Source organism: Melozone crissalis, unplaced genomic scaffold (genome assembly GCF_028551555.1).
Source record: "Melozone crissalis strain CALT ecotype California unplaced genomic scaffold, PUWL_Pcris_2 ptg000018l_1, whole genome shotgun sequence".
Lineage (NCBI taxonomy): Eukaryota > Metazoa > Chordata > Aves > Passeriformes > Passerellidae > Melozone > Melozone crissalis.
Window position 1 is genome coordinate 27,705,934 of NW_026535796.1, and position 19,766 is coordinate 27,725,699.

Genomic DNA, 19,766 nt, shown 5'->3' on the forward strand with positions numbered 1-19,766 from the left:
CAGACTTTTCCTTCTGATGGAACATATTGTCACCTGTCGTCATCAAAATTTTTCTGCCATTTCAGCTAAGATCATTAATTCCGTCCATTGTACTGGCACCTAACAGGAATAGGAAACTACATTCTGACTTTATTTTTGTAAATAAAAAGCAAGTGAAATCATCAGGAATAGTAAGCATCCTGCAGGCCCTTCTTTTTGCAGGAGATATTCGAAGAGCCCCATTGCTCATACAAAGCAAATATTTTGCCATTGAAAGTGCTGTGAGGCTACTTCTTGTATAAGAAATTATACAGAGATAGTGATTGTGCAATCTCCTAATAGGGTCATGTGGTGACAGAGGGACAGTGGGTGCTATTAAAAGCTTGACATTTATCACTCACAGTGTTTAAATTTACCATGGAATTTGTGGCATTTGCCAATCTAAGTATAGAGAATGCCACAAATACCACAGAACAGATAAATACTGCTATGCAAAACCCAACAAATTGCTGGTGGTTCTTTGCTAAATCTGCAGCACATCCCATTCTGGAAATGCAGTGCAGGTGCTACTGGCTGGGATTTCTCTGTATGAAAAAAGAAAAAAAGATGATTGGTTTGATTTTCTTTTCCTTTGTTTTGACTATTTAGATTAAAAGGTTTTAGGTATAGGAAATTTTTCTGTGTGTCTTCTGTAGCCTCCAGAGAAATAGAGTCCCTATGTAAGTTTTCATGTCCTAAAGCTAACATAAAACAGAACACGGAGTAACACTTTATGTTATAGTTTAGTAGTGATTTTTGGGCAAAGGTTGGATTTGATGATCTTGGGGGTCATTCCAAACTATAATTCTATGATGCTGTGGCATATAATTGACACAGACAAAATATACATGCCAGTACATGAATTTTATGAAATCTTCTATTGGAAAATACATTATGTAACTTGTGATGAACAATTGTGGAATTCCTGTTGGAAAAAAATTAGTTTTCTGCAGATAGTTGTTCTCTAGGCTCTAGGACTCTGAGCCTTAGAGCTCTGTCTAAATCCTGAAGGACAGAATTGATATAATCAATCACACTGTACACTTGCTCTAAGAAGCACACAAAAGTTATCATCATTTTCTTTGCCATAACTGCAGAAAAGACATTAAGATAATATAGTATTTAACGGAGCTATATTTTCTTTATCTAACAAAGCAGCTTTAATGGTTGGTGGTAGAGGAGATAAAGGCTTTGCTGTTGTCTTAGAAACTTAGGTTTATGGAGTCCAGGCGCCCAAATCCAACTTGTACCTTGGAAGATATTGTTTCTTGCCTTCTCTTTCCCAAGCTCTCAGGGTGAACGTGAAGTGGACAGCTGCTCTCCAGTCACACCAGCAGGTGCAGTTCTGTCCCTGCTTGGCTGGAGGAGGTGCTGTGGTGCAAAAACAATAATTCTCCCTAAACTGTGTAAAGGGTGTTTTGCTACAGCTTAAGGAATTGAGACAAAAAGTTGAAAGAATGTATTCATAGTTGAGACCAAGTTCTTCATCTTTGACAAAGATGTGTGCTTGATTCCTTAATGGCATTCTAGCCTCATAGAAGAACCCTAAGCCTAGAGTTCCCTGCCATGAAGCTATTGAGACTGGTATTTGATTATCTCTGAAATTTTTGGATGCATCTGGTTACAGCAGATGGCACTGAAGAGTATATAATGAAATTCCTGGGCTATCAGCAAGACCTGTGTGTCAAAAGTCACTCCTGCTGTTAATTCATGACATGAACTCTTCCCGTTCCTTTGCTATTCTCTTCCCAGTTCCCCGATCTTTCTAAAACCTGGTGAACCAATTTGCCTGGTGAAAGAAATAAAGGGAAGTAGGTTAGGGAAAAAGGGTACTGTATCAAACTTCAGCCATTTCTATAATGATTTAAAATTTACAAATTTACCTTTTGAAAAATCTCTTGAAGAGTCTAATGTATTTTGCGTCGGTAAGTATTTCTTTGGAGGACTAGAACTTCAGATATATCTTAAATGTGGAACAAAAAGGCTGCACTATATTCTTAGGTCCATAAAAAAAAAAAAAAAAAGAAAGAAAAGAAAAAAGGGCCAAAATCTCAGGTCAGATAAATCTAAACACTGCTCTTGTTTTGAAGCTGATGATACTAGTAGGGCTGTCTAAAGTAGGTGAGAGTATGGATATCTTCCAAAACATTTTTATTCCTTCCTATGATGTAAATCTCCAGTGCATGCTTTCAATAAACCACTGAATATAGTAGCTAAAAAGAATCAAGTGGATTTTTGTGTCTGTGAAAGGGCATTTTGTGTGGATTTCACACTCTGTGATTCAATCTAGATTCTAGTGCAACCTGATGCATACCTCTGAATATACTCTCTGACTTCTGAGAAAATGATTGTCATAATAAATATCATAAATAAGAAACACTTTTGTGCTCTCTTAAGTAAGAAGTCAATAATACCCAGTCACAGAAGTCCACTTAGAATTTGGGTTATGCACTTCTTTAACTTTGCCTTTTCTGTCTGCGTGCGTTGTGATCTGATTTTCTTATCTACACATTCACTTAATGAAAAATAAAAATATTTTAACAAGATAATTACAGCCATTATAGCAGCATGTTTGATTTGTTTCAAAGGCAGCTGTGATAGGTCTCTGCAGGACAATCATCATGCCTTGTGAAGCAAGTATGTTGGCATTTTCTAGTTCTGGAAGACTGTTTTCCCCTGCTGCTGGGAAAAGAACAATTAAATATTTTTAATCTAATTCTTTTGATATATACACTTGATATATTTCTCTGAACAATCCTCCCAGTGAAAAGAAAGCAGACCATCTTATTTACGATGTCAAAATCAATGTCTTTACATTATAGTTGCTCCCGCCCCCACCCCAATCTTAAAAACTGAAGTAAATCACATTATTGAGAAAGGCTGATCCTAAGAAGAATGACCTTTCAAAAGGGGAAACTCAGCCCCAGCTCCCTGTTTGAGAATGCTTCTGCAGTCATGGTGCAGGTGGGAGGCTTGCCACCCAATTTAGTTTATCCTGTTGGCCTCATTGTCTTTCAGAGTGAAACATGTGGTGTTAAGCTGTATTTTCCATTCAGCAGAAGCTGTGCCTACACTGTGTGTGTGACTCATCCACCTGTCTAGTTGGTGTTCTTTGGATTAATTGATCTATCTTTGAGCTCATGTTTTCTCTCATGTTTTGTTTGTTTTTGTGGCAGTCATATTTGGATTTCACACGTTTATTTTTGCTGTGCATTGTGCCTTCAAGCCTGAGGTACAGTTTGCACTGACATTTCAGGTAGCACAGCTTTGGACTTTGATAACTAGTTGGTGTAATGAAACTAAATATGCTTCACAAATATTTATTAAAACCCTGTGGAACTGGCTGACATTTTTTTCTCTTCCCCATTGCTCTAGCATTCCTGTGAGCCTTTTCCCTTTGTAATACAATTTCTGTCCCAATACTGATCCCTCAAGCCAAGGAAATAGTTAAAATTATGAAGTGTATAAAAAAACACTAATGAAACAAAGCAGAACAATAATTTATCCATGCTTTTTTTTGACATATTGCTGATTAAAATGCATTTTAAAGAGATGAAGCCTATTAGTGCTTATGAGAAATAACTTGAATTACCTTGCCTGGTTTTTGTCCGCTAAAACTGTAGGATGGATATACTTACACAGTGAAACCAGGGCTGGAAATCAACTGATTTCTAGTTTTTTTAAGATCAGGAGAGGGTCTGTTTTGAGAAAGCAGTGGGGAGCTATGTCTCACCATGGCATCTTGAAACTCCCATCTGAAAGCTGTGTGTCATTTTCATCTCTTTTAAGCATTGAAAAATCTTAATTAAATCAAAAGCTTGAGGGCCCTAGTCCTTCTGGCTTTTTGATTCACTGTAAACCCTCTTTTGTTTTAGGCAAAGGGAAGTCTCTGGGATGCAGCAAGTCCTTCACAGATTCATTCTCAGAAGCTTCCACAAGAAAGAATGTGTTTCATCCAGCCTCTGTATAGAAAATCAGGAAGGGGAAAGGGAGAGTTACTGTCCCGTGTTAGGAGGTATGACCTCCTTATGGACTTGAGTACAGTCTGAGTGACTCTGTCTTGGGAAATTTGTGTGTGAAATGGAGATATTATGTAGAGGGTTATTGAAGAAAAGAGATTTATTTTCTTGTGTTTTGGCAGGTACAGACATACAAACACATAGTGTGTTTACATTCTTACAGGTGTAAGAGGTGCCTGAAAACCTGAAAAAACCCCAGAAAACATAGGTAAAACTGATGTATTATTGGCAATACATCTTAGTAACTGGTAAAAAAATCAATAGTTGGTAAAAATGTTTACAATATAAAATATTTATCCATTTGCATGTAAATATGACATTCACACTCTGTTGCATCCCTTGAAGTTCAACTGATAAATATTTTAAAGACTCAGGTTCAGGCTCTGGTTTAGGGTTTTAGCCTCACAAGAGGTGTGTAATGCAGGGTCAGTAATGCAGCCCTTCAGCTGCCCTTGATCCCCAGCAGGGTGTGGAGCAGGGCAAGCACAAGTGGGAAACGTGTCCAGGGATGACTCAAAGAGATGCTTGGTGCTGCTGGCAGGGTGAGGCAGACTGCCTGCCCCAGGGCCCAGCTCCTGGGAATGTGGTAAAGGTGTGGATAGAGCAATGGAAGATACATCTCTCCATGCTCTTTCCTACTTGTAGAACAGACACAACTTTAGGTTAGTGAAATCATGAAGCAAGGCATAACGACAAATTTTCTTTTTCTTTTTTTTCCCCCTATAAATCAGTGATAGCTTGGTTAAGTTGGTCAGAGGAAAACAATCCTCAGGTTCTTGCAGGCAAAGTGTGAAAGAGGTTGCAAACACGGCAGAGCAGAATTTCTAAATCTAAAATGCCAAGTAAATGCTTGATTCAAATGAGGACAGATTTGCATAGGATGTACACAAATCAGTGCAGCCCTTGAGCAACTCTAACCTATGCAAGAAATTATGTGAGTTTCACTGCCATCTAGAAAAATAAACTGTAACTTCCAATCTATAGTGTCATTACACATAATGCTGACTTGTCTTTTTCTTAAAAACATAAATAAATCACACACATTTGCAGCTGTCCTACAATATTTCATGAATGACTGAATTTATCTTTTTCTTTTGTTGTGTCACAGATTCCTGCATTATAGTTGAAAGCACACCATTTCTAATAGATTCTGAAAAATATAGTTATGACTGGAATTTTTTAGAACACGAAATATTTCGCAAAATCTATATGTAAGCATTCAATTTCTGTGACATAAGAGAAATTGATATTCTGAATTTGATTTTGCTCCATTTTGAAATGGAAACATTACAAAATTTAATTAAATACTCATCCTGGAAATCTTTTTCTTTAGGAAAGATTAACAAATGGTGTTATGAAAACAAAGCATGTTGCACAGCACTGAGCAGATGCTGTTTGTTAGTAACAGTTGTGGAAGTCACAAAAATGCCAGTTTTAATCACCACCTGTGAAATTTCAGATGTGCATGATTGGAATGGATCTGAGAAAACGTTCTGGCTCTATAAATGGGTAATTTCCAGTAAAAGTGCTTAGCTCTATATAGTAGATTAAAGATTCTAGACTAAAAAACTGATACTACTGAATATTTACAAACTCACATTAATTTGAAAATAATTTTAAAAAATTTAATGACTTCCACAAAGTATGTAAGATTCTTTCCTCAAATCCATGACTATATATTCTTGGTCCGTATGTACTAACGTCATTGAAAGCCAAAATTCAATAGCTTTTATCTAGGATCTTACCTGGAACAAAGTCTAAAATCTTGTGAAATTGAAATATATTTTCCCCACAGAACCAATTTAACTCACTTCAGTAATCTCATAGAGAGGAGGATTCCTGGACAATTCCTATCGATGGGTTTGCCTCTGTTTAGTCCAGGCACTCTTCTCTAAGACATTCCTCATATGGGGGACTTTATCCCCTTCTGTGGTAAGCAAGTTCTGACTGAGCAGGGCCAGCTCGAGAGGTGCAGCCTGCACTGTTAACTAATCAGGTGTTACCCAATTTTCACTAAAATGTAAATCTCAGTGTTTGGAAGTTCCACCACCCACTACTTTCAATGTGGTTTTTAGCATGCCATTGTATCACTCAATTTTTCCAGAGGCCAGTGCATGATAGACAATATGACACCCCCAGTTAGTACCGTGCTCTCTGGCAAAGGTGTCTATGAGGTTATTTTGAAAATGAGTCCCATTGTCCAGCTCAATTCTTTCAGGAATTCCATAGTACTTGCTTTTCTCCATCTACATAGCACTTGCTTTTCCAGGCCCAGCTGGATGGCTTTCAGCTCTGCAACCTGACTTGATCCACCTTGCCAACTTGATCCACCAACAGTTTCTGTCTCACCACACAGAACTCCCCAGCCAGGACATACATGCATAAATACATACATTCGTGCACCCTTGAATATGTATTTATACCTTATGTGTCTGGAATGGAATTAATACCAAATATATTTCACAAATTTTTGTTACAACTGTAAAATCTTTGAATGACAGAAGGATTAAAAACCATCTGCATTTCTCACTGAGCTCCTGCTTCTCACTCCCATTCACTGACATAGTTTACTTTCAAGTCAATCACTCGAATGCCCTAGTTATTTCAAGGGATTGTTTCAGCCTGGCTTCTGAAGGGAAGCTCTAATGTAATGTGAATTTCCTTCTGCGACTGGTGAGATGGGGAGGGAGAGGACAAGAGTGGGGGCACCAGGAATGCCGAAGACATATGGTGGTGTAGTGATCAAAACAAAGGGAAAGAACTCCTTGGTAAATCACGTCATCGAACTGAAAGCAGCTGGGAGTGCAGAGATTCAGCATTTGGTTGAAGGCAAATGTAGACAGGGCAGGGATAAGCAGTAGGTCTGGAAAAAAGTGCTTGATGTAATGCATTCATGCTGAAATACTGAAGCATGATTTCTCAACCTTTATTTTCTTCTTTTTTTTTTTTTTTTTTTTGGTATGGAATAGGAAAAGCATCAAAATGCTGCCAGGAGTTCCAGTAGAGAGGTCTCTTTTGTTATTACTGGATTTTCTGTTGTTCTGGAAATTCTGAAGCATTCAATAACTTTCTCATAATTCATATTCTGCCATAAAAATTTTTAAAATGTTCTGGTACAAATATCTTCAAGGTTTTTAAAATTCTGGCTCATCTAAAGCCAGTGGGAATTGCTATTAGTACAATGAAAATTTACTACCACAGAATGAAGATATTATGATATAATATAAATTTTTAAAGGTATTATTAAAATTAAATATAATTATGTTTCTTCTGATGAAAATTTGTCACTCTTTTTGATGGAAAAGAGAAAAATAATGTTTGCCAAACTGAGTCTAACAATATTGTGGATTGGCTCTGGCCTGCTGGTATAATTGGCTGGTATTTTGCCACAATGCCCTAATCAGTTATATTAGGCTGAAAAATTAAAAGTAAAATTACATTTATTTTGTAGTACGTATCTTTGAAAGGATAGACTCTAGGAATAAAATCATTTGCTCTACAGTGAAAAATTTTCACTCCCATATTGAATTAATTATTATATTAGTATGTAGATACCTTTTTCATCCTTAAAATATGTACTAAATCTGTTTATAGAGGAATACTTCATACTCTTTTCTGTCCAAGGTATTTTTGAAAGGCTCTTTCATTAATGTGTATGAAAACTTAAAAAGAAAACTGAAACAAAAACTCACATAAGATTGGCTTACAAATTTACACTTAAATCACCATAATCCATGACATTGCATTAATGGATGTTTGGATGCTTTAGCACAATGTGAGTGCTTTTTTGAGATTGGTGAGAGTCAGAAAGGAAACTCAACAGATTGGCAGCAGATGATCTGGTCAGTAGAATATTTTGCTTCTGTATTTCTTTGCAGAGCCTGTCAAGTAATAAGCATTTGTTTCAAAGACATTTTCCTTCTCCTGGCTGCATCCTACCTGCAAATAAATCTGAGTTTGCAAGAAGTGCAAATGCTGCTGCATTAGGAGCTGTAAATATGCCAGAAGTAAATGCAAGTGTCACTCACTATATAGGTCCAAGTTATTTCCTAGGAAATTGATTTGAGCTGTTAATTTGTGCATAGAAAGGTCCCTGTGGACAGCTTACAAGAGCCCCATAAAACTTAGTTGATTTTTTTTTCTGTCAGCAAATTAAATATTCTGTAACTAGAAAGCATGATACTTAACTTTTTTTCATTAAAGCAGTTCTATTTTGATATTTTAAATCCCCTTAGTTCAAAAGATTGTGGAATATTTACTTAGTACCTGCCCCCATTGTGAATGTTTCTTATGATAGCCCCCTTATCCCCTTGCAAGAATAGTTATGGAGCTTCAACATGACTTATGAACCTTCACTTTCAAAGTTAATGACTATTCATAGATTTATTCTTTCTTCACTGATTACATTCTTTGTTTTCTTGAATAGCTTTCCATTTATTGCAATCTTCATTTGTAGATATAGACCTCTGATTCATAATAGAGTCTTAATTTGATTATTAAGTTATCAGGGTGTTTTGTTTGTTTGTGCATTACAGGAAACCCTGAATTCTGTGCACCTGACACAGCTACTGTCAAGCATGAAGCATACAAATGCAGGCTCTATTCCCTGCTCACAACAAGGACCACAGGAGCCCACCCTGCAATTGGCAGCTTTGACACAAACACTGCTGACTGATGGGAAGAGTGTGCTACCCATTTCCTGGCAGCAAAATGAATATTCTTGCAATGTTGCTTTCTCTTGTCAAGGACTGAAGTCGTTAGCACATCCAAATCTTTTACCTTTTGGGAAGTCATTGCTTTCAAAACCGTGGGAAAAAAATACACTTTCTCTGCTGTGATATACTAGAGTTATCCTTTGAGGGAATTTCATTTGAGAAAAAGACATGGAGAGGGATTTCTTATTAAGATCTACATTTAGCAGTTAGCTGTAGCTAGAGTTGTACTCATACAGTGGGGAGGGAATGTACACACAAATGCTTATTTTAATGAGAGAGAAAATGTAGGTAGAAGCAGATGACCTAGATGATTTTATGAATAAAAGATTTAATCTGATGCAATCATTTCATTAATACACACATGGCACCAAATGAAAACAGAGCATAGCAGATGGCTATGAGAGGTCTTAAAAAGACATTTTTAGTTTAGTAGCTAATGACTTAGATTTCATGGACTACACCAAGTACTATCAGAAGTGAAACATTTATTGTGGAGTCTTCCAAAGAATGTTCTAAAGCTTTATGACAGTAATGCTGAAAGATCTCTTTTGTGACGCTAGTTAGCAAATGCAGTCACATTATACCTTATACAGCTATAGGGCAATGTAATTTTTTCACAAAAACTGTGAAAAGAAAACTCCATTATTTTCTTTATTAATAGCCTATATTTATTTAATTTAATTTTAATTTATTTAAGTAATTTACTTCAAGTTTGCTACAAATGGTGGAAATAGTGGTTTCCAATGTAACAATGAAATACAGTCATTTGCTTTGCAATTTTAGAATATAAATATGACATATATTCATATGCTATGATGATGGATCCACTGCAAGCAGCTGCAAAAAATTGCATTGAGGGAGATTGTTGGCACAGTACTAATAATTGATTCATTTTAAGATAAAATATTTGGTGTAAATTTAGGATGAATGTGTAACTATAGAAGGAGGCAGTGAGTGTGGAAGGCTCATGTAAGATCTGTATTGTGTTTTCACATTGCTAAACCTCAGCAGAGAAAGCAGGGAAGCAGGGGAATAATGCTGTTTAGCACACTGTATTACACAGCACTGGCCATGTGGCTGCCTCATCCTGGCCCTGTCGTGTTCTCCATGTCCAGGTTGCAGGGGGTCTGACAGACAAGGCAAATGTGTCAGTTCTGCTCTCAGTTTGTTCTGCTCCACCCTTGAGGAATGTGCATCCTGCAAGACTTGATTGCTCTCCAGACCCTTTACAAAACCAGATCAGGGCAAAAGGGCTGGATTTCTTAGAGAGAATCTGGCCTACAGCTTCTTACAGACAGATTAACCTCAGTTTGGCTTCAAACTGAGGACACATTCGGTCTCATTCTCCAGACCTAATCCAAGATCAACTTAGTCTACATTACTTCATCAGAAATTAATATCACGGCACTGGTGTCTTTGAACACATGCGGCCTGAATTTCCATTTGCAAAGCTTGTTTGAGATCCTGTTAGGAATGACAGAGTTTATGCTGAATTTGGATGGATCAGGAATACTTACTCTCTTTGAATGCAAACCAAGAGGAACAAAAATACACCCTACCACCCAAAAGCCTATGTGTGGAATAGCAAGTTGATTTTGTTTCCTTTCTATGCAACAGATAAAAATATTGACCAAGACAAGCTTAGCCCTGTTGCAAACTGTTATTGCTCCTTTATTAGGAAACAGTACCAGGAGACATAAAGTTTTGATAATCCTGAATGCTTTTGAATGAAATGTAGGCATGGGTTTCCAATCTGAGTGTGTACACTGTGCAATATACATCCACAGCCTCTTTGGCAGCCTGCTGCTCTGCAAATCCTGGCTTTGCCATTAGTTGAAGTATTCAGGGGAATGGTGTAAAAACTAAGATGAACCTTTAGAAGCTGAAAATCTTCTTATGTTTACAACTTACAGTCATGACTGTACATAGTCGGAGCACTTTTTGATTTAGAGAATTTGTCCAGAGGTTGCTGTCTCACATAAAGGATAATGGAAATGCAGTTAATTGCATTCTTCATACACTTTTCACTGTTGTGTAAAACATTCAGAGAACATCATGTTGATTCTTATTACTTCTATTTTGACAACAAGTCAGGCCTCAGATAAAGGACAGAAATTCAAAGCCTCAGAAATCATATATGTAAATTTGAGGTAGAGAAACTTCCTTTGATATTTTTAGCCATGTAAAATGAATGTTGGCCTTCTCACTGAATTTTTTTTTCAAAACTCATCAAGGTCTGAAGTCCCGTAAATTTTCTCAAGAGGAAGGCCAAGTACCCTACGTGTGAATGTGGTTGCAGGGTGGCATATGAGGTTACCGTGGAAAAAAGAGATATCAGGTATTCCCGTAAAAGAAGATCTGAAAGAATTTGATTTTAAACTATTTTTAAATCAAAAGCAATTGAATAACAATGTTTATATGTTTTCAGCATTCATTTATGATATTTCCCCTCCTTGTCTTCATAACTGGGCTATCACACTACAACAGCACACTATTAACTGTTAATTAATAGACCAGTTTTTGATATGATCAGAATAATTCCTTTTCATTTAAGGGTCCTAAAAGCTCAGATAAAAGAGTTTTCTATCCCAGTATCAGGGAACAGCATTCCTTTGTAGAAATTCTGTTGTTTGTCTATGAACCAAAATCTTCTCTCCTCTCTTCAGTAGCTTCCATCATGGGCTTCCCCGCTGTTTGGTATGCTAAATAGGATTATCATCATTAGCTTCTTAGCATATTCCCTGCCCTCTCTCCTTCTACACATGCCTTACTGCTTCCCTTACTGCTTTGATTTCTCTTTTTCAGATCCATTTGCAAACAGACATTTTGGTCTATATGAGACACTCAGTTGTCAGGGTAGCTGGATAGATAACACAGTCCTCTTAAAACCAACCAAACCAAACTCCAACCTCTTCTTTTTAGCTTTGGTGTTGCAGAAGCAATTTTTAGAAACAATATACAAAAATCCAAAGACTCTTGACTGGGAGAGAATAAAAATCTCTCAATTTCTGTGTATTCACCAATCCTCTCTTGTTTGATACTTTCCTAATTCAATCAGTCAACTGACCCAGTATCATGTGAAGCAGAGACCATCTGCATAGTCCTAATGAAAAGACAACAAACCTTGGGGAGTCTAAAGCATACAGATGCTTCTTCTTGCACAGATGAAGCATAGTCCCATTTATTCAGAAAACACTTAACATCTTTAATATAACATGAAATTGGTTCATGAGCTGGAAAAAAAAAAGGACTACATTATTTATTACTACCTATGCAGTTCTGCTTTAAAAAGAATTTGATTTTACTGAGTTCAATGTAGGAATATTATGGTAAGACCGATATGAATTTTTCTTACGTTGTTCTTTAATGAGATTAGTTGAGCAGGTGTGAAGGTTTACTTGATTATTTTGTAAATATACAGAATACAAGAATATATTTTACACTGCTTCACTGGAGAAGTCAATTCCAATTGGTACCAATGTTTTGTGTGCAAATGTTTGGTGATGTCTCAGGTACAGTCTGTAAGGGTATCTGTAAGATAAAAAATATTTTAAACACAGTTTATGAGAACAAAATGTGCAGACTGATTATAATGCAGGGATTTATTCAAGATATTCTTTTCTTGTACTGTTTAGAGATGCTTTGCATGAAGATTTGGTGTCTTTCCTAGCATAAATACAATCTTAGTCTCAGAATTCTCTGAAATGGGTATAAATGAGCTTCATTTCCCTGCAGTGACTCTTATAACTGTAATCAGGGGAGAATAAAGATGCAATTTGAAGTCAAATATCTTCCAGAGCTTAGCAGTTCTAACAAGTAAGGTCACTGCTGTATTCCACCGCTGTTTTTATCTCCAGGAGTGAGGCGAAGCCCAGCAACCCCAGGGACCCCCGGCCAGGGGCCCGTGGCTGGAGGGGCCGCCGTGTAGCGCTTCCGCCCTGGAGCAGCGTTGGGGCTTGCAGCGGGGCTGCAGGTCCCGGTGCTGGCGGGGCTGCGGGTCCCGGTGCTGGCGGGGCAGCGGGGCCGGTGCTGGCGGGGCTCTGGGTCCCGGTGCTGGCGGGGCAGCGGGGCCGGTGCTGGCGGGGCTCTGGGTCCCGGTGCTGGCGGGGCAGCGGGGCCGGTGCTGGCGGGGCAGCGGGGCCGGTACTGGCGGGGCTGCGGGTCCCGGTGCTGGCGGGGCTGCGCTCCGGGCGGAACGGGCTGTGCCGGCGGGCGGGGGCGGAGGGGCAGCGGGCGCCCTGCCGGGGCGCTCGGGCAAGGAGGCTGCACAGAGAGCCTCGTGCCTGCCGGGGCAGCCCTTCCTCCGCCCTCCCTCCCTCCTCCTCCTCCTCCGTTTATTTATTTCATTTATTTTTATTGCATTTATTTGTTTGTATTCACCGGAATAATAAAAACGAGAAAATCCGAGCGCTGCTTTTGGCTGCTCTCCACCAACCTGTCAGTGACGCAAGCGGAGACTACTTAAAGGCAGATTAGAGGCAGCAAGACATTAAAGCCAACCTTCCTCCCTCCACGCCGCCGGTCCGCCCGCCGCGCCGCGCCACGAGCCGAGCGGGCCGGGCCGGTGGCGGCCGCCGAGCCCCGCAGAGCCGAGCCGAGCCGAGCCGGGAACCTTCGGCAGGGCTGCAGCCTCCAGCCGCCCTCCCGCCACCGGACTGCGGGCAGTAGACACGGGCTGCTCTTCGGTTTGTTTTCCCTCCCCCGAAAAAAAAAAAAAAATAGGAGGGGTGAAAAAGGCAGAAGTGAAGAGATCCCCTACGCTTGCCAAAGTCTTTGTCTCCGGATGAACAGCGATGGGGGAATGGACTATTCTAGAGAGGCTACTGGAAGCTGCCGTGCAGCAGCATTCTACTATGATAGGGAGGTAAGGGTCGCGGGAGAGCTCCGGGGAGCACGGGGGGGATCCCCTCCTGTCCGAGCCCCGGGTGCGCGGTGCCCTTCGGCCGGGCTCTTTCGGGGTGTGCCTGGAGCTCGCGTGTGCTCTGTGTGTGAGTGTGTGTGTGTGAGTGTTTGTGCTCTGTGTGTGTGTGTGTGTGTGTGTGAGTGCGCTGGGGAGGCTGGTATGCGGCACGGTGCGCGGAGGCGCGGGAACACCGCAAGCGCCTCCGTCCTTGTCCCCGAGGAGCCACGGGGCATCGGGCGATCGTCGGGGAGACCCCACTACCATCGGGGTCCCGCTGCCGGCGCAGCCCCGCTCCTTTCCCGGCCGTGCTCCCGGGGGCCCGTGTGGCCGCCCTTCGGCCGGAGGGGCCGGGCGGGGGCCGGCTCTGACCGCGGGTCTGTGGCACACGGCCGCGCCGAGGCGATGCCGCGCAGCCTGCGCGCCCCCCGCGCCGAACCGCGGCCGGATCGCGGGGCCGGGGCCCGCTCGCGGCTCCCGTGCCGGTGCCCGGGCCGGGGCCGGGGCCCGGTCAGCACTGGACAGCTCCCGGCCGCGCGGCCGCGGCGCGCACTGACGGGCTTCTCTGTTGCAGGATCCTGCTGACCGTGGTGGTGATCTTCAGAATTCTCATTGTGGCCATTGTAGGGGAGACGGTGTACGATGACGAGCAAACGATGTTTGTCTGTAACACGCTGCAGCCAGGCTGCAACCAGGCTTGTTATGACCAGGCTTTCCCCATTTCTCACATAAGGTACTGGGTGTTCCAGATCATCATGGTGTGCACTCCCAGCCTGTGCTTCATAACGTACTCCGTTCACCAGTCTGCTAAACAAAGGGAACGGAGGTACTCCACTGTCTTCCTTACCTTGGAAAGGGACCAGGATTCAATGAAGCGTGAGGACAGTAAGAAAATCAAGAACACGATTGTCAATGGGGTGCTGCAAAACACTGAGAACTCCACCAAAGAGGCAGAACCAGACTGCTTAGAAGTGAAGGAAATCCCCAATCCTGCTATCAGAACTACAAAATCAAAGATGAGGAGGCAAGAAGGCATTTCTCGATTTTATATCATCCAAGTGGTCTTTCGAAATGCCCTAGAGATTGGATTCTTAGTGGGACAGTATTTTCTGTACGGATTCAATGTCCCTTCCATGTACGAATGTGACAGATACCCTTGCATTAAAGAAGTAGAGTGCTATGTTTCTAGACCCACTGAGAAGACTGTATTCTTGGTATTCATGTTTGCTGTCAGTGGGATTTGTGTGGTGCTTAATTTGGCAGAACTGAACCACTTGGGCTGGAGAAAGATCAAAATGGCAGTGAGAGGAGTACAGGCAAAAAGGAAATCCATATATGAAATCAGAAATAAGGACCTGCCAAGAATGAGCATGCCTAACTTCGGTAGGACTCAGTCAAGTGACTCAGCTTATGTGTGAGGCTGTGACAGAACTGAAACACTGTGCCAGGTGGAACAGACCCAGATACCATTAGAGAAAGGTACATTGCTTAGGCAAGCATTTTATCAAACCACCAAGAAAGCCATTAAGGTATTGGATCTCCACTTACTGAACTAGCTGCAAAATGCAGTGCTATATAAAAGACTGAAAAAACAGCTATAAAACCATGCTTGACCTAGCCTTACAGCACAGCTACTATTATTCCTACTTTTCTTTCTAATGATTGGGTTTTATCTGTCAGTGAAGCAGCTTTTTGGTCGTCATTAGGATGTTTACAGTTTGAATTGTCCGACTAATTGTTGTAAATGTGTAGAATGTTCATATCAAAAACTCTGCAAGGATACTCTATATGGGGTGGGGTGGGGGACACTGTTGCAATGTGCAGGCATAAGCATGTTTTAAAAGGAGGATAAGCACACTGTAAGGAACCTAACCACAGCTCAGTCAGGATATCTGCGTTCACGTATCTCACAGATGTCTTATTTTGTTTGTCTAAATCACAGACTTTATTCCTGGTGTGTATTACTAGCTATTTTCTATCATGGTTTGTGCATCAATTAGTCACGCTAAAAATAAATGCTGAATATAATTTTGCCATTTTTTCTTTGCCTGTCCGCACACACACACACAAACACACACACACACACACACACACACACACACACCAGAGACCTTAAACATCCTGCATTAGTTGTGACCTGCAGAATATATCAGTACTTTTTGATTGATTCCCTAATATGTGCATGAATAAGATAGAGTTGGTTCATGCCAGCTGAGTTATGCATTTACCTACAATCACCTATGATGACACACATACCAAAGGAAGAGAGTTCATTGCATTTAACTGTGAATATATCATGTTTTCTCTGCTCTTATTTATATAAGTGCCATACTTGAAACATCTAACTCTGTACTTAGTCAAAAGGTTGTCTTGGGATACCAGCTGGAGTGAATCGATTTTATACTCTCTTTTGTTTATTTTATGCTATTTGTTCAGTCATTGCAATGATGTAAAAAGCAGCTAAAGTATCTATTGATAAATAAATACTTGCCTTTTTTTTTTTTGTAAGCCAGAGAAATTTGTTCTTTATTCTTGTATACAATTGTAAAAAAACTTACAGGGTTAAAATAATTGACTTACAACAATTATTCTTCAGGGTTTAAAATATCTTGTTGGTATTCTAAACTCTAAGCGACAAAACCTGGGAAATCAGGACTGTTTTTTATGCCTGCTTTCCTCCTTGAGCAAGCTTCCTCTGTCTTTAAAGCCTGATCCAAAGCCCACTGACACCAACAGCCTTCTTTCTGCTGACACTAAGGGCAACACAGTCGGCTGCCAAGGTCACTCTAGGAATAGCCAGAATACATTTACCCATAAATGGAACAATTGCAGCTTTTCATCAGGGAGTCCAAATAGTAACCTCAGCTTTTCTGCCTTACAGCTGGTTTAAGAAATACGTTGTTCATGTCCCATCAACTTACTGGTAAGCCACTGGGGCAGTCTCAAATGAATCTCTGTTAACAGCAATTATCTTAATATAGAATAGAATACTAAGGTTTACTTAATGATTTTTTTTTAACATTTTTAAAATTTCTTCTGGATTCAACAGAAAATATTTCTCTGGCAACAGTAGGAGTTGGATCAGGACTAAAAAACATACAAGTGCATTTCTAACTAAATAGTATCTGCCCTTTAAAGAAAAGGGCCAAAATGGTGCTGGAAAATCTGGGGGTACTTTATAACATAAGACGGAGACGTGGGCTCAGAGTCACAAATGGCCTTTTGATTGTATTTTTTGTCAAGCCTGAAAATGGATTTTATTATATATTGGCTTGGAGATGATGCACATAAATCTTTTCCTCTTGGCTTACAACAAATACCTTAACATTCCATTCTTGTCGTTTGCCAGCATTGTCACTTTAAAAAATGTTGATTAATTCTTAGATAGTCTATCCATTATCACATTCATCCGTTGTCTTTTTTCTTCCACTGTGAAGCATCAAAGACGTGTCATGTTTTTTAAAGATTTTAAATATATTTTTCCTTATGTATAAATTTAAGTGTTCCTGATTTGATTATAGAAACTTCTAAAGATGGATTTCTCAAATTCTTTGTGATAAAAACGCACACTGATATTGCTAGTTGACTGCATGCTCACTGGAAAACTGCATGTTATTTTTAGAAGGACAACATGGCAGCTAAAATCTCCATCTGCAAAATGACAAGCTTCTGAAGATTATTATTTGACTCACAAATCCAAGTCTGATTTTTATTTTGCAGAGTCCCGGGATGGTTTTCAAAATCTCATTTTGAACAGATATTGAATGAGAAAATATTCTTTGGCAGTCATAAATACTCCTTTAATTCTGAAGAAATGAGAGATTGTGGGCAAAGTGCTTGATCCAGTGCAAATTAAAGTTGTAAAAACAACTTCAGTGGGCTTTGCTTCAGGTTCAGCATATTTTCCTGTTAGACAGAAGCCCTAATGCAAGTTTTTTCCAGTGGCTGCATAGCAGTTTTCAGTCAAACTCTAGTGAAGGTGCATGTCTTGAAAGCGATAAGATTTTAATACCTTAAAATTCTAAGGTAATATATAGAAAGTATCTGTTTATATTAGTCGATGCAAGTGAATCAGTTAATTTAATTTTTTTTTAATGTAGTTGCACATTTGTAATCCAGTAAGTTGGGATTCTTTGGATTTGTCCAAAGAGAAGAATATCAGGAAATGTAAATGCTGATTTATGTAACAGGATCAGTGATAAAGTAGGCAAAGACTTATATTTTGATCAGCAGAAACATCATCCACCATACTTGGAATATGGCTTTTCATATTTCAAATGAGAGACGAAATGTGTCAAGAGATCAGTTATTCTAACCTTCCTTTTAAATTGTTATTTTTCATTTCTTACCAACTACTCATTTTTCATGGACAAGAGAAATATAGCAGACATGTTTTTTTGTCAATGTATATGAGAATCATATGATTAATGCTAATGGACTGTTTGCATGAAAGCTGACTATTCATTTACAGAATAAATACTTTAAAATTGTCACAGCAATGGAAAAGTGTGTTAACTGAATAGAACTGAGTGAACATGAAGCTGAAGAGCACATTACTGACTACTTAGGTCTTGCTCCTGCCTCAGTGAAATAAATAAGTCTCACCATTGGCATCTCTGTAAGGATCAGACATTAAAATTGAAAATTGAGTTAATGTTTGTTTTCTCCATTGTTTACATTGTTTTGCACTTGTGGACAACATTATGTGTCATGATAAATGCAAACATTAATGCTATATTCACTAAGCTCCTATGGAAAATTGCAACAGAATCTAATAAATCATTAGTTTCAAGGAATTTTAAATCGCACATAAAATAATGACATGATTTCATTTCTATATAGACTTGATCTTGTGCATTCCACATCTTTGTGAATTTCAAAAACTATTTACATAGGGGCTATGAATCATGTCACCAGATATGTATAAGGTACAAGGAGAGTCGATTAAAATATTTTTCAATAGAGGAAATTTTTTTTCATAATGAAAACTAGCTGCATTTTTATGTGTAGCATTTTTGCACAGGGAAGTTGAATTCACTGGCCCCATAAAGTGTTTAGTTTTAGAGACTTCTGACTGAAAAAATGTAAGGGTTTTCATCTTTTTGAAGGGAAAACTGAAGAACAGAGAGATAAACTGAGATTAATGAATCACAGAAGTGGTCAGATGGATTTTACCTTGTTTTCCACTAAAGAAGTATGAAACAGTCAGAATCTTCAGAGTGGGTGCAATGCTTTCCTGGCATTATACGTAACAGGGTAGGACAAAACTGCTGCTATGTAGAGAACCGCAGGAGAAGATGTACATGAAATGTTAAATGTGAGGAAGAATTATTTTCCTGCATTTTTAAAAGATTACATTTTTTTTCAGAGCAAGAGGTTGGATCAGGTGGACATCGTGGACATGCCTTCTTTTGGCTTTATTTTGCTTGAACTTAACTGTTTCACCTTGCTCCTTCAGCAAAAAAGGTTAGAAGCCTATGTTTGGTGTACAAGTATAGAAATGGGAATTAAAAAATTGGGTCATATGAGGAGAACACAGGCATATGTTTTCAGTACTTAGTGTCTGGTCTGGTACTTCATCAATTTATTGACAAGATTTTGCTTTCTGCGGGACCAAGCCAATTCCCAGCTGGGTGAAACATTTTTATTGCATGAGATTAACAGGAAAGATTACAGCATTTCTGTGTTGCACACCTATCCCTGGATATTTTGGAATGTTCTTTCCAGAAATTCTATGTTATTCTAAGCTTTCAGGAAACACACTAAGTTAGTATCAGCTACCAATACCAGATCCTAAACATCACCATCCTCTCAATGAAATTCTGATAGCATCTCCATGAAGAAAAATTGGGCTAGGAAATGCTTCGTATTATGTCTATGTGTTACAGATTGAATTGCAGAGATGGATACAGAAGTCCCATATCCAGAGACAATCAGAAACTGAACTAGATCCAATGACATGACTGGATATTTAACATGCAAAAACCCCCAACAATCACCCTTTTCCTCTGCTTTCTGGGGCTATGGGCTGCACCAATTGCTTTAGGGAGTTTAGCTGAGCAGGTGTCTCTCCAAGTAACAGCTTTTAAAAAGCTTGTCTTCACAACATAAAAA

At 39.5% G+C, this 19,766-nt stretch overlaps 1 protein-coding gene across 1 annotated transcript; it reads left to right on the forward strand.

Moving 5' to 3' along the window:
- Positions 1 to 13,358: 13,358 nt before the first annotated feature.
- GJD2 (gap junction protein delta 2) lies at positions 13,359 to 18,234 on the forward strand. Its single transcript, XM_054275464.1, has 2 exons — positions 13,359 to 13,616; positions 14,227 to 18,234. The coding sequence occupies exons 1-2, from the start codon at positions 13,546 to 13,548 to the stop codon at positions 15,068 to 15,070; spliced, it is 915 nt and encodes a 304-aa protein (XP_054131439.1). The 5' UTR covers positions 13,359 to 13,545; the 3' UTR covers positions 15,071 to 18,234.
- Positions 18,235 to 19,766: the final 1,532 nt, after the last annotated feature.